This window comes from Halichoerus grypus, chromosome 10, assembly GCF_964656455.1.
Source record: "Halichoerus grypus chromosome 10, mHalGry1.hap1.1, whole genome shotgun sequence".
Lineage (NCBI taxonomy): Eukaryota > Metazoa > Chordata > Mammalia > Carnivora > Phocidae > Halichoerus > Halichoerus grypus.
The window spans coordinates 59,293,412-59,308,265 of record NC_135721.1 but is presented as its reverse complement, the minus strand read 5'-3'; the positions used below and the strand labels follow the sequence as shown (position 1 = coordinate 59,308,265).

Genomic DNA, 14,854 nt, shown 5'->3' with positions numbered 1-14,854 from the left:
CAAATCAAAAGCTAGAAATTATTAAGCTTATGAAGAAGGCATGTCAAAAGCCAAGATAAGCCAAAAGCTAGGCCTCCTGCTCAAAACAGTTAGCCAAGTCATAAATGCAAAGGAAAAGTTCTCGAAGGAAATGAAAAGTGCTATGCCAGTGATCACACGAACGGTAAGAAAGAGAAACAGCCTTATTGCTGATAAAGTTTTAGTGGTCTGGATACAAGACTGAATCAGAGGCGCCTGGGTGGCTCAGTCGTTAAGCATCTGCCTTCGGCTCAGGTCATGATCCCAGGGTGCCGGGATCGAGCCCCGCATTGGGCTGCCTGCTCCGCAGGAAACCTGCTTCTCCCTCTCCCACTCCCCCTGCTCGTGTTCCCTCTCTTGCTGTGTCTCTCTCTGTCAAATAAATTAAAAAAATCTTAAAAAAAAAAAAAAGACTGAATCAGCCACAACATTCCCTTCAGCCAAAACCTAATCCAGAGGAAGGTCCTAACTTTCTTCAATTTTATGAAGACTGAGAGAGGTGAGGAAGCTGCAGAAGAAAAGTTTGAAGCTAGCAAGGGTTGGTTCATGAGGTTTAAGGAAAGAAGCAATTTCTACAACATAAAAGTGTGAAGTGAAGCAGCAATGCTGATATAGAAGCTGCAGCAAGTTATCCAGAAGATCTACCTAAGATCATTAATGACCATGGCTATGCTAAACAACGACTGTCAATGTAGACAAAACAACCTTCTACTGGAAGATAGGACTTGAATAGCTAGAAAAAAGTCAATGTCTGGCTTCAAAGCTTCAAAGGACAGGCTGACTCTCTTTTTTTTTTTTTTGTTTTTTTTTTTTTTAAGGATTTTACTTATTTATTTGAGAGAGAGAATGACAGACGGAGAGCACGAGAGGGAAGAGAGTCAGAGGGAGAAGCAGACCCCCTGCTGAGCAGGGAGCCCGATATGGGACTCGATCCCGGGACTCCAGGATCATAACCTGAGCTGAAGGCAGTCGCTTAACCAACTGAGCCACCCAGGCGCCCCAGGCTGACTCTCTTGTTACAGGCTAATGCAGCTGGTAACTTTAAGTTGAAGTCAACACTCATTTACCATTCCAAAAATTCTAGGGCTCTTAAGAATTAGGCTAAATCTACTCTGTCTGTGCTCTATAAATGGAACAAAGCCTAGATGACAACACATCTGTTTCAAATACAGTTTACTGAATATTTTAAGACCACTATTAAGACCTACTGCTCAGAAAAAAGGGTTCCTTTCAAAACATTACTGCTCATTGGCAATGCACCTGGTAACCCAAGCGTGCTGATGGAGATGTACAATGAGATTCATGTTGTGTTCATGTCCGCTAACACAACATCCATTCTGCAGCCAAAAGATCAAGGAGTCATTTTGACTTTTAAGTCTTATTATGTAAGAAATACATTTTGTGATTTGGCTAGTATTTTAGTAACACTTCATTCAAAGTTTGTTCTCTAGACTAAACATAGGGTTGGTATGAAGCAAAAAAATCTAATGGTTAAATTTCCCATTTGTGTTTTATTTTCTTGAATACTTTTTTTCAGTTATTTGTTTAAGGAGATTTAAAAATCATTGCACTTTGGTCAGAAAAATCACAAATATATCTTATAAATGTAAAAAATAAATACATTTTGATTTAGTAAAGTTGTAGGATACAAAATATACAGAAATCTGTTGTGTTTGTATATACTAGTAACTAGCAGAAAAATAAATTAATAATCCCATTTACAACTGCATCAAAAAGAATAAAATACCCAGGAATAAATTTAACCAAGGAGGTGAAAGATCTGTACTCTGAAAACAATAAGACATTGTTAAAAGAAATTAAAGATGACATAAATAAACAGAAACATAGACCATGTTCATGGATTAGAAGAATTAATATTTTGTTAAAATGTCCATACTACTCAAAGCAATCTATAGATTCAATGTAAACCCTATCAAAATACCAATAATATTTTTCACAGAACTAGAACAAATAATTCTAAAACTTGTATGGAACTGGAGAAGACCCCAAATAGCCAAAGCAATATTGAGAAAGAAGAATAAAGCGGGAAAGATCATAATCCCAGATTTCAAACCATACTACAAAGTCATAGTAATCAAAATAGAAGGTACTGGCACAAAAATAGACAGATCAATGGAACAAAATACAGATCCCAGAAAAAAAAAAAAAAACTTCTACATTTATAGGGTCAATTAATCTAGGACAAAGGAGGTAAGAATATACAATGGAGAAAAGACAGTCTCTTCAATAAATGGTGTTGGTAAAACTGGAAGCTACTTGCAAAAAAAAGAAACTGAACAACATTCCTACACCATATTCATAAATAAACTCGAAACGGATTAAAGACCTAAATGTAAGATCTGAAAATATAAATCTCCTAAACGAAAACATCTCTTGGACATTGGCCTCAGCAATATTTTTCTGGATGTCTCCTCAGGCAAAAGAAACAAGCAAAAATAAATAATTGGGACCGCATCAAACTAAAAAGCTTTTGCAGAGCAAAGGAAACCATCAACAAAATGAAAAAGCAAGCTACAGAATGGGAGAAGATATTTGCAAATGATATATCTGATAAGGCGTTAATACCCAAAATATAAAAGGAACTCATGCAACTAAAAAATCTGATAAATAGCCAACAGACATATGAAAAGATGCTCAACATCACTAATCATCAGGGAAATGCGAATCAAAACCACAATGAGACCTCACACCTGTCAGAATGGCTAGTATCAAAAAGACAAGGAATAAGAAGTGTTGGCGAGGATGTGGAGGAAAAGGAACCCTCGGGCACTATTGGTGGGAGTGTAAATTGGTACATCCACTATGGAAAACAGTATGGAAGTTCCTCAAAAAATTTAGAAAAGAATAGAATAGAAATATATGATCTAGTAATTCCTCTTCTGGATATTTATCTGAAGATAACAAAAACACTAATTTGAAAAGATACATGCACTCTTATGTTTCTTGCAGCATTATTTACAATAGCCAAGACATGGAAGCAACTTAAGCATCCAACAATAGAGGAATGGACAAAGAAGATGTGGTATAGACCATGGTGTATTACTCAGCCATTAAAAAAAAGAATAAAATCTTGCCATTTGCAACATAGGTGTAGGTAGAGGGTATTATGCTAAGTGAAACAAGTCAGAAAAAGACAAACACCATATGATTTCACTTACACCTGGAATCTAAAAAGCAAGACAAATGAACAAAGAGACAAAAGCAGAAACAGATCGTAAATACAGAGACTGAACTGGTGGTTGCCAGAGGGGAGAGGATTGGGAGGATGGGCAAAATAGGTAAAGGGGATTAAGAGTTATAAACTTCCAGTTATAAAACAAATAAGCCATGGGGATGAAAAGTACAGCATAGGGAATATAGTTAGAAATATTGTGATAGCTAGAGCTACCCTATGACCCAGCAACTGCACTCCTGGGTATTTACCCCAAAGACACAGATGTAGTGAAAAGAAGGGCCATATGCACCCCAATGTTCATAGCAGCAATGTCCGCAACAGCCAAACTGTGGGAAGAGCCAAGATGCCCTTCAACAGATGAATGGATAAAGAAGATGTGGTCCATATATACAATGGAATATTACTCAGCCATGAGAAAGGATGAATACCCAACTTTTACATCAACATGGATGGGACTGGAGGAGATTATGCTAAGTGAAATAAGTCAAGCAGAGAAAGTCAATTATCATATGGTTTCACTTATTTTTGGAACATAAGGAATAGCATGGAGGACATTAGGAGAAGGAAGGGAAAAATGAAGCGGGGGGAATCAGAGGGAGAGATGAACCATGAGAGACTATGGACTCTGAGAAACAAACAGGGTTTTAGAAGGGAGGGGGGAAGGGGGATGGGTTAGCCCGGTGATGGGTATTAAGGAGGGCACGTACTGCATGGAGCACTGGGTGTTACACGAAAACAATGGATCGTGGATCACCACATCAAAAACTAATGATGTATTGTATGGTGACTAACATAACATAATAAAATTAAATTAAATTAAAAAAAAGAAGTATTGTGATAACCTGGCATGGTAACAGATGGTAATTACACTCATCATGGTGATCATTTTTTTTTTTTTTAAGATTTTATTTATTTATTTGACAGACAGAGAGATAGCGAGAGCAGGAACACAAGCAGGGGGAGCAGGAGAGGGAGAAGCAGGCTCCCCACTGAGCAGGGAGCCCGATGTGGGGCTCGATCCCAGGACCCTGGGATCATGACCTGAGCCGAAGGCAGACGCTTAACGACTGAGCCACCCAGGTGCCCCATCATGGTGATCATTTTGTAATGTATATAATTGTTGAATCACTATGTTGTACACCTGAAACTAATATAATATTGTGTGTCAATTATAATTCAATTAAAAATTTTTTTTAAATAAAAAGATTTAAAAATACATTTCATAAGGCTACAGCTGCCACAGATAGTGATTCCTTTGATGGATCTGGGCAAAGTAAATTGAAAAGCTTTTAGAAAGGATTCAGCATTCTAGATGCCATTAAGAATATTCATGATACGAGGGAAAAGCTCAAAATACCAACATTAACATGAGTTTGGAAGAAGTGGATTCCAACCCTCATGGAAAACTTTGAGGGGTTCAAGACATCAGCGGAGGAAGGAACAGCAGATGTGGTGAAAACAGCAAGAGAACTAGAAGTGGAGCCTGAAGATGGGACTGAATTGCTGCAGTCTCATGGCAAGACTCTAATGGATGAGGAGTTGCTTTTTACGGATGAGCAAAGAAAGTAGTTTCTTGAGATGGATTCTACTTCTGATGAAGATGCCATGAAGACTGCTGAAAAACAACAAAGGATTAAGAATATTAAATAAACACAGCTGATAAATCAGTGTCAGGGTTTGAGAAGATGGACCCCAGTTTTGAAAGAAGTTCTATTATGGGTAAAACGTTATCAAACAGCACTGTACAGAGAAATCATTCATGAAAGGAAGAGTCCATCAATGTGACAAACTTCGTTATTGTCTTATTTTAAGAAATTACGATAGCCACCCCAGCCTTCAGCAACCACCATTCTGATCAGCAGCCATTAACATCAAAGCAAGACCCTCCACCAGCAAAAAGATTTCAACTCACTGAAAGCTCTGAGGATTGTATTTTTAGCAATAAAGTTTTTTTTTAAAGATTTTTTTTTTTTTAATTTATTTGAGAGAGAGAGAATGAGAGAGAGCAAGCACATGAGAGGGGGGAGGGTCAGAGGGAGAAGCAGACTCCCTGCCGAGCAGGGAGCCCGATGCGGGACTCGATCCAGGGACTCCAGGATCATGACCTGAGCCGAAGGCAGTCGCTTAACCAACTGAGCCACCCAGGCGCCCAGCAATAAAGCATTTTTAAGTTAAGGTACCTACATTGGGTTTTTTAGATATAATGATATTACACATTTAATAGACTACAGTATAGTATAAACATAACTTTTATGTGCCCTGGGAAACTGAAAAATTCATTTGACTCACTTTATTGCAATATTTGCTTTATTGTGGTTGTTTGGAACCAAATCCATACTATCTCCAAGGTATGCCTATAAATGGAGTCATATGGTATGCACTCTCTTGTGTATAGCTTTTCATTTATAAGACTCATCCATATTGTTGTGTGGCAATAATACATTCTTTTTCATAATTGGAGAGAAATCCATGGTATGAATATACCGCAATTTATGTATTCTGCTGTTGATGAACATTTGAGTTGTTTTCATATTGTTGAGCAGTACAAATAAAGATGCCTTCAATATTCTTGGCCATGTTTTGATAAATATAAGTATTTGTTAGGTATAAACCTAAGAGTGGTACTGCTGGATCATATGATACTTATTATTTTAGGGTTAGACACCAATTTATATGCCAATTTTCCAAGGTTATTATACCAATTTATATTCCCACAAAAAATATAAGGGAATTCCATTTGTTTCACATTCTCGCACTTGGTATTGTTCTTTTAATTTTAGCCATTCTGACAAAGGTGTAGCAATATTTTATTATTATTTTTATACACATTTCTCTTTTGACTGAGCGCCTTTTTATATGTTGATTTTATATGCTTATAGTCATTTGGTTATCCTCTTTTGTAAAGTGCCTATTGGGGTCTTTTGCCCACTTAAAAAATTGAGTTACTTTTTCTTACTGATTTGTAGAGTGAATGAGTTGGGTCCTGTGTGAGGCAGATACCAATATGAAATGATCAGTGCAAGAGATATACATGAAAGAAAAAGGGGAGAGAAAGAATAGGCAGGAAGAGTCTTCAGATACAGGTCTGACACTTGTGAAAAGAGAAATGGAAGAATTGGATAGGAATAGAATCAGATTGGCATACATCTCTAAGAAAGTCTCAGCCAGCCCAGTAAGGAGCTCTGACACAACGACTCCCCATAGAGAAGTCCTGTACTTGCTAGAGATAGCAAGTCCTTGTCCCACAACTGTGCTCATAATTGGCTAGGTGCTTCCAAGGAAACATGTGGCCTTGGCTTGCAAGCTGAGGTAGATCCTCTCTAGAAGGGAGATCTGAGCAAAGTAACTTCATGGATGCCACAGAATTCTTTACCAGATGTAAGTATTGCAAGTATCTTCTCCCAGTATGTGCCTTGCCTTTTTATTCTCTTAGTGACACCTGTTAGTTAATTTTAGTTAAGTCCAATTTATCTATCTTTTCTTTGGTAGTTATTGCTTTTTGTATAATGTTCAAGAAGTCTTTGCCTTTCTCAAGATCATGAAGATATTCTATGTTTTCTCCTAGAAGTTTTATTATTTTGCTGTTCACATTTAGTTCTATGATCCATTTTAAATAATACTTTGGGTATGGGTGTAAGTTGGGATCAGCTTTTATTATTTTCCAGATGACAGATTTGTTCCAGCACTAGTTAGTGAAAAGGCCTTTCCCCCACACCACCTGCAGTGGAGACTGTTATAAACAAGAGACTGTGTATGTATGGGTCTGTTTCTGGATTTTCTAATCCAGCCCATTAATATCTAAACTTGTGCCAATATCACACTGTCTTAATTCCTGTAGTTTTATAATAAATGTGGATATCTGGTAATGTACATTCTTCAGCTTTATTCTTCACTATTGGCTTGGCTATTCCAGGACCTTGGCAATTCTACATACACTTGAGAATCACCTTGTCAACCCCAACAATATGCTGGGGTTTCAGCTGGGATTCACTAAACCTATGGATTAATTTGCAGAGAACTGACATTTAAACAATATTAAGTCTTTCAATCCATGAACATGCCATGTCTCAGGGGAGGAACTTCTAGGCAGAGGAGAGAGTAAGTACAAAGGCAGGTGGATAAGAAACCGCATGGCTTATGGAATATGAGAAGCTACGAAGCAGTCAATGATGTGTAAGAGCGCAAAGCATGGAATGCAGATGAGGCTGAAGAAAGAAGTCTGATGTGCATTCATATAGAAGATTCAGGCAGCAATGGATTTGAATAGGTTTGAATGGCTTTCAAAGGGGACAAAAGTGTAGGTGGGCATAATAGGTGACCATTCCAGTTTAGGTGAGATATGATGAAGATTTGAACTTGGACAATGGCAATAAAGTGGAGAAGAAATGGATTCATATTTTATTGGTAAAATCTGCAGGACTTGGTGACTGGATGTTGTGGGGTTGATGGGAGATGCTAAAAGTCAAAGACGGCTCCCAGCTTCCTGACCTGTATCTGGGTAGATGGTGGTACAAGAAATATGGGGTAAGAGTACACTTGGGAGAAAAGATGTTGAGTAGGCTGAGTTTGGGATGTCTACGGGGCTCCCAAGAGAGGAGTAACCGACACAGAGTAGATATTTGTTGAACTGAACACTAACAACAACTGGGGGCCCTTGAGGAAAAACAACATGTGCTATTCTTTTCTATAAGCCCCAACAACTAGCTGCTTATCATCTTTACAGTAATAAGTTTTTTCATCAGCGTAAGTCCCCCCAAAATCAAAATCACCACTTAACCCTTGCTGTTTTTAGTCCATCCACCTTGTCATGTAATCTTTCTTTTTCAAAAAATTAAGCATATCCTGTACAACTAAAATATTTTCACTTTTCAGATGTGGACTGAATCTTTCAAGAGGGGGTTCAGCTACTTTAAAAAATAGTGAAAGGTCGGGGGGTGCCCAGGTGGCTCAGTCGGTTAAGCATCTGACTCCTGGTTTTGGCTCAGGTCATTATCTCAGGGTGGTGAAATGGAGCCACAAGTCAGGCTCAGTGCTCAGCAGGGGGTCTGCTTCTCTCCTTCTGCCCTGCCCCCAGCTCGTGCTTTCTCTCTCTTTAAATAAATCTTAAAAAATAAAATAAAATAAAGGGGCATGCCTGGGTGGCTCAGTCAGTTGGGCTTCTGACTCTTGGTTTCGGCTGGGGGTCGTGATCTCCAGATCGTGGGATCGAGCCCTGTGTCAGGCTCCAGACTCAGCACGGAGTCTGCTTGGGGTTCTCTCTCTCCTTCTCCTTCTCCCTCTGTGCACGGCCCCACCCCCAGCTCTCATGCATGCAGGTACACTCTCTCTCAATAAATAAATAAAATCTTAAAAATAAATTAAAAAAATAAAAAAAGAAATAGTGAAAGGGTTTAAAAAAAAACTTTTATTTAAAGAGGTGAGATGGGGCACCTGGGTGGCTCAGTCCATTAAGCAGTTAAGCTTAAGTGTCTGCGTTTGGCTCAGATCATGATCCCTGCTCAAAGGGGAGCCTGCTTCTCCCTCTCTGCCGCTCCCCCTGCTTATGCTCTCTCGCTCGCTCTCTCCTTCTCTCTCTCAAATAAATAAACACAATCTTAAAAAAAAATAAAAAGGGGGAGATAATAAAACCCATAATAAAAGGGGAGATAATAAGCTTAGTCATGTGACAAATAAAAATAGCCCTGGAAGTAAATATAAACATGCTGTCCTATTAGTGAGAGTTAAATAAGTCAGTGTCTTTGAAAAATAAAAGATAAAACTTAGTTCAAAATTCTGTAGTTTTACTAAATCTCTTTAGCTGCAACTTGTGATTTTATAGATTGGTGTTTTAGAACTGAAGTCTGCAACTGGCACAGACTCTTGTTGGGTCCAGAACTCTTCAGTAAACAAACATTATTATCCCCTATTGAGTTCAAGAGGTGCCTAAAATCAATCAGTTTCTGGGGGTGAAATATAAATAAATACAAGCAAAATATTCTCCATTCCTATTTGTCATTCACCTTCCTAATGGATTCTTAAAAATCTCTCCTCAGTTCTCCCTTACAGCTCTAACATTGGGGGTTGTAAGGGTAAATACAAGTTTAAAAAATTAAATTAAAAAATTTTCCTGGTCCCAAAAAGGACAAGAAACTTCACCTCCTTTCTTTTCATTCAGCAATTTCTTTAGAAAAATCAAAATTGTAAATGATTTCTCTCTTTGAGATGTATGTACACCTTTAAAAAAGCTAAGTAAGCCTCGCGCCAGTTTTGAATCCCCCTAAGGTCTTTCTTGGGGGCCTTGAATTTACCTCTTTGAAATGCAAGTATTAAGGACGATGGTACCCCGCCCCCCCCACCTCCCTGTCTTTGTGGGAGTTTAAATCTCAGCTTTTGGTTTCCAGATATAACTTCGTATTATTTTTTCCTTTGGATAAAGACAGCAGGTCTCTCATGGCTTGTATCTGCCTGCTACATAAACAAATGAGATTTTTTTTGTCTTTATAATCTCTTCAGTGCATCACAGCATGTTTTAATGCTTATTCAATAATAAAATTGTTTCATTGTTTTCTACTCTTCGTGGAGGGTTTTTATATTAGGAGATTTTATTTTTAATTATTTCCCCAACTGGGTCCTCCAGTTTCCGCACTTATATAGCTGGCTGATAATCCCCATTCCCTCTCCGCACTTGTTTTAGGCAGTAAGGTATAGTGGAAAGAGCATGGAGTTAGACAATCCTGGATTTAAACTGTGCTTTTCTTATTACCAGAACTTAACTTCTCTGAAGTATTACCTTTATTATTTTTTCTCTGAAGTATTACTTAATTCTCTGAACCCCCATTACATCATCTATAAGATTAGAATGTTATAAATGAGGTAAATAAACTGACACACAGGAGATTCTTAGCCCATGAAAGAAGCAATGTTGTACTAGATTCCCTCAACACACTAAACTTTCGTCCCACTCCCCCTTTCCTCGTGGGTATCTGTCAAATACTAAAACAGCGTTTCCTTCACTAATCCTGGGCACACTGCATCATAAGGCAACGAACTGGAAGTGCGGATCTTAAGTTTAAAAAGTTTTCGTAGGGTAAAGTACGTAATGCTGACAGAGCCTTCGTAGTTCAGACAGAATGGAGGAAAATCAGACTGCGGGGGTCCCCAAATGCAAATACGTGAATTACAAATGAACACAGGCGCCAGCGGCTTCCGCACTTCCCCTGCCGGGCGCACGGGGACGTCGGCGCTGCGCCGCCGGCCCGCGCGGGGGCGAAGATTTGCATGTACGAAATTGGGAAGAGGGGGAACCACCCATCGAAAACCCCGAGCCGCCGTCCGCCGGGGCCCGGCAGAGCCAGCCCCACTTCGCCGGCCGGCCCGACCCCAAGTGCTCCCAGGCGGCCGGTGCCCTGGACGGCAGCGCACCCTCCCACCCGCTCCTGAACTTTAAACCACGCGCCTAAGAACAACCTGGAGGAGGGGGATTTCTCCGCAGTCGGCGGCTTTCGCACGCTCGGGACAGTCACCGCCCGGCTCCCAGCGTTCCCTGCGCTCCCGAAGATCCCGCCTCCCGCTGCCCGGACCCAGTCTCAAAGCCGGGGGCGGCAGGGGCGGGGCGCGGGGCACGGACGGGGCGGGACGCGGGCCCCGGGGAAGGCGGTGGTGCGGGGCCTACGTCAGTCGCGGGAAATCCCCCTCCCACCAGGCTGCTTGCCTCTAGGCCCGGCAGGCGCTCGGTTCTCGCGGCGCTCCGCCCCCTGCCCCTGGCTCCCGCACCTTGGACGGGAGAAGCCGGGTGATCCGGAACGCGAGAATTAAGGGGGTGGGAAGGTGTGAGCCGCAAACCCCGAGGAGGGCGGGAAGGAGGAGGAGGCCCCGGGGGGTGGTCAGGCGGACTGGGGTCCCGCCGGCAGAGTCCCTCCGCCGCCGGACCGACGCGGGCTGATTGTGGCGGCCTCGGGTCGGACACTTGGAGAGGGCGGCGCGGTGAGCGGAGCCATGGCCTCGGGTGAGTGTTTCAGGCGCGGGTCCGGGCCGCGGGAGGGAGCTCGTCCGGGGGTCTTGCAGTTCAGGGTGTCGGGGTCTCGGTTTCGGTTGTGTGCGTTCTGTCTTTAAAATCGTCTCACCTGGCAAATTGTCAGCCTTTAAAAAAGTTACCTGGCACGGGGTTTGCGTGCGAAATCAAAGCCACGCTCTGTATTTTGATGCCATTATAATAGCCGGAACCTTAGAAATTCCCAACGACTTGATTTTTAGGATTAGGGAAGTAACACGAATCTAAATGAGGACGGAGAGTTCTCGTATTTAAAAATTGATTTATATTGAAATGGTGGTTTTATGTTTTAGAACAGGAATGAAGAACCTTCAGACCTCAGGAGTGCTCTCCTTTTTTTAGTTTAATTTAATCAAGTGCCGGGAGGTGATCGCTGTATGTGTTGACAGTTGTACAAAATGTGGTGCGGCTTTAAAAGTCACCAGTGGTATCATAACGGGTCTTAAGTTGCTTCAACAAAGTGGATAATTTCTACTATAAAGCGGGTACTTTCTAGTTTACGTAGAAGTCATTTTTTTTCTTTGTTGGAAGAAAGGGGTAAAGGAGTATTGGAATATCCGTGCTTTAAAATAGGAGTAGAAATGAAAACGTTACATCACTAACGTAACAATTTATTTTCAGTTAACCGATGCGTAGATCTCTTGCTTTGGGGGGAAACGAGTTTACCAAGAAACAGGTTAGAGGGCAGGGGAGGGAGTCTCATATATATAGCCGTGGTTTAGATCTGCCTGTAACCTAAAGGGAAGTAAATCAAGTAGACTGTGTTCGAGTTGGACCTTTACAGGATCCTGGCAAGGTTCACGGGGCCCTTTCTCGGCAGACGGAGCAGCGTGAGCAGAGGCAGGGAGGCCTTGTAGGGTAAGTTAGCGGTATACTAGGAGGCTGAAGGTTTTGGGGGACCTGTTTATGCTTGACCCGCGTCCTCCCAAGACCCTGGTTCAGTGACCCTCAGAGGCTGATGTCTAGCTGAGAAGAGGAAGTAGAAAGCATTAAAGGATTTTTTTTTTTTAAGGGGTTGAGCAGAACAATGCCATAGCTACTGCTGTAGGCCGAAAAGGAAATTGGGGTGGTTCACATGACATTTGATTTCAGTTTGTCTGTGGTTTTTTATGTGAGAATACAAGTGTAGTTTAAAATATTTCAACTTTCTCTTTACCCACTTCAGTGACCCCAGACTTTCAGATAATTTTGTAAATTTATAATTTAAAGGCACGTTTAGATTAAAAGTGCAAAGATGATCTGAAATATTGGCTAATTTATTGGATGACAAAAAGAGATTTTGTATGAAAGTAGTAAAGAATGGTAAGCATTATAAGTAAAAAAGGTCAGACTGCTGGCAGTTTAACCAAACTTCATTAATATGTGGCATGAGTGTAATACTTCTAATTCTTTTAAAAGAGAGAAAAAAACTATTTACATAAAGGTAAGACCCACATTATTAAAAAATGTGATACAATTTAAATTTGTTTAATGGTACTATATTTTGTGCTGTTGTGAGGACTGATTCCCTAAATTGAAGGGGAAAAAATTTAAAGGAATGGAAAGTTGTAGGGTAATTATCTTTTTTTTTTTTTCCTTTTCTGGAGTTGCATTAAAATGGGACTATTTAAAATATGACAGATTATTTAAATTGTAATTCAGTTGTTTGAAAACTGCCAAGGAAATTTTTAAAAAGGAGTCTGGGAGTATTTTTCTTAATCACTTGTAAAGGCCTTAGAGAAAAAGATTCAGTAAATTATAAATTCTTATCCTGTTTTGAAACAGTAATTGAACTGAAAGAGTAATAGGAAAAAAATTTTGCTTAATTAGTTATCACTGTCTAGTTTAGATTATTTGTAGTAAGGTAGTAGTAAAACCTCAAAAAAGTATTTTTATTGATTACCAGGCACTTAAGACCATTTCTTCTTTTCTCACCGGATGTCATATGTAAATAGGTATGTGTAGCTGGATTTGTTATCTGTAAAATAACAAACGTAGAATGTAAAAGTAACAGATCATAATCTCATTAGCAAAAATTTAAGTACCATGAGTAATGGGGAATTTAATATATAGATATATAAAAATTATATATATGTATATGATTCTATATGATTCTAAATTTTGTTCAGGTAAATTACCAAATTATTTAGGATTTCACAGATCGGGTTCTATTAAGCTGTCTTTATTGCCTTTTTTTTTTTAACACCTTGATTTCTGTCTTGTGACACAATTAATTAGAACAGGAACTGTTAAGAAAAATGTTCCCTGTCCCATGTAGGGTATGCATAGGCAGTCACTACTCTTGTATATTTATGATTCTGTTTTGTTTAAGTAAAATTAGCTATTTTGTCTGAATTTAAAGCTTCTCATTGTTCCTGTAGAAAGTGCAAAATATTCTTATGCAGAGAGAGCTCTGTTTACTTGTAAGTATGGTAAAATATGTTTTAAAATTTGATAATTGATTTTTATTCACAGTGTTCTTTAGTATAGATGTTGTGTCATAGAATAGGAAGTACATGAAGAAATTGTTTTTGTAAACCACACTACTTCCAACTCTGTGGTGTGAATTTCAAGAGAACTATAAGTATTTCTCTTGAGTAAGGGGGAAAAAAATCAGTGTAATTATGATGCAACTTAATCATTAACGATAGAGCTGGAAGCTGGAATTGACAACTAAAGCAAATGACTTTTTTTAAGTAGACGACTACACACTGTAAACATGAAGGCTGTTTCCAAAATGTGGCACGTGAAAATGTAGAGACAACAACTGTATAAAAGGATTAAGGTGATATATGAGGGTAAAGGGAATGAGTGAGTGAAATGGCTAAGGAGGAATCGTGATGAAACGATATTGGGAACATCTGGGGTGTGTGTATTATCTTTCCCAAATACAATATAAGAGGCCCAGAATTTCCTTTTGTTCCATCCTTCTCTCATCTGTGTTCTCTGCATATGATCGGGTTTGTAGGCACATGACCCAAATACTTGCATGGGACATACTTAACAGAATTTCTTTGTTTAATTCATTTTTAAGTAGGCATCCTGTAATTTTTTTTTTTTTGGTAAAAAAAAAAGAGCTGGATTTATATATAACACACATTGATGAAAATTTACATATGATGACATAAAATCTCTGAACTCTAGTCCTATGTAGTTCCTGCTTAGCCTTTTGTGTGAGTTTTTTTAAAATTTTTTATTATGTTAATCCCGATACATTACATCATTAGTTTTAGATATAGTGTTCCATGATTCATTGTTTGTGCATAACACCCAGTGCTCCATGCAGAACGTGCCCTCCTCAATACCCATCACCAGGCTAACCCATCCTCCCACCCCCCTCCCCTCTAGAACCCTCAGTTTGTTTTTCAGAGTCCATCATCTCTCATGGTTCTTCTTGTAATTTTTATTTTTAAATCTGGCAATCTTAATCAAGATAGATGAGTTGGTACTGCCATTTATTTTTAAGTTGATTAAATACCTGAGTAATCTAGGACACATTTTAAATATTTCTCTGCTTTTTCATTCTGGAAGTTAACATTTTTTTCAAGATTCCCTCTCTCCCCACCGTAATGGAATCTCTAGCAGTAGAATCTCTGTTGTGAAACTCTTGCATCTTTTATTTACCTTGTGGT

At 39.5% G+C, this 14,854-nt stretch overlaps 1 protein-coding gene and 1 long non-coding RNA gene across 3 annotated transcripts in view; one reads left to right on the top strand and one right to left on the bottom strand.

Annotated features, from left to right (window-relative positions):
• LOC118526039 (uncharacterized) overlaps positions 1–10,814 on the bottom strand; it is a 37,135-nt gene extending 26,321 nt beyond the window's left edge. The window contains exon 1 of the long non-coding RNA XR_004912439.2: positions 10,661–10,814. This is a non-coding gene — a long non-coding RNA (uncharacterized LOC118526039). The remainder of the gene's footprint in view (positions 1–10,660) is intronic.
• A 144-nt stretch (positions 10,815–10,958) lies between these two features.
• The window catches only part of REL (REL proto-oncogene, NF-kB subunit), a 38,454-nt gene continuing 34,558 nt past the window's right edge, over positions 10,959–14,854 (top strand). The window contains exon 1 of one of the 2 annotated variants that reach the window (XM_036077012.2): positions 10,959–11,198. In XM_036077012.2, coding sequence (XP_035932905.2) covers positions 11,189–11,198 — 10 coding nt within the window. In that variant the 5' untranslated portion in view covers positions 10,959–11,188. The remainder of the gene's footprint in view (positions 11,199–14,854) is intronic. The other variant, XM_036077013.2, reaches the window with a different exon arrangement.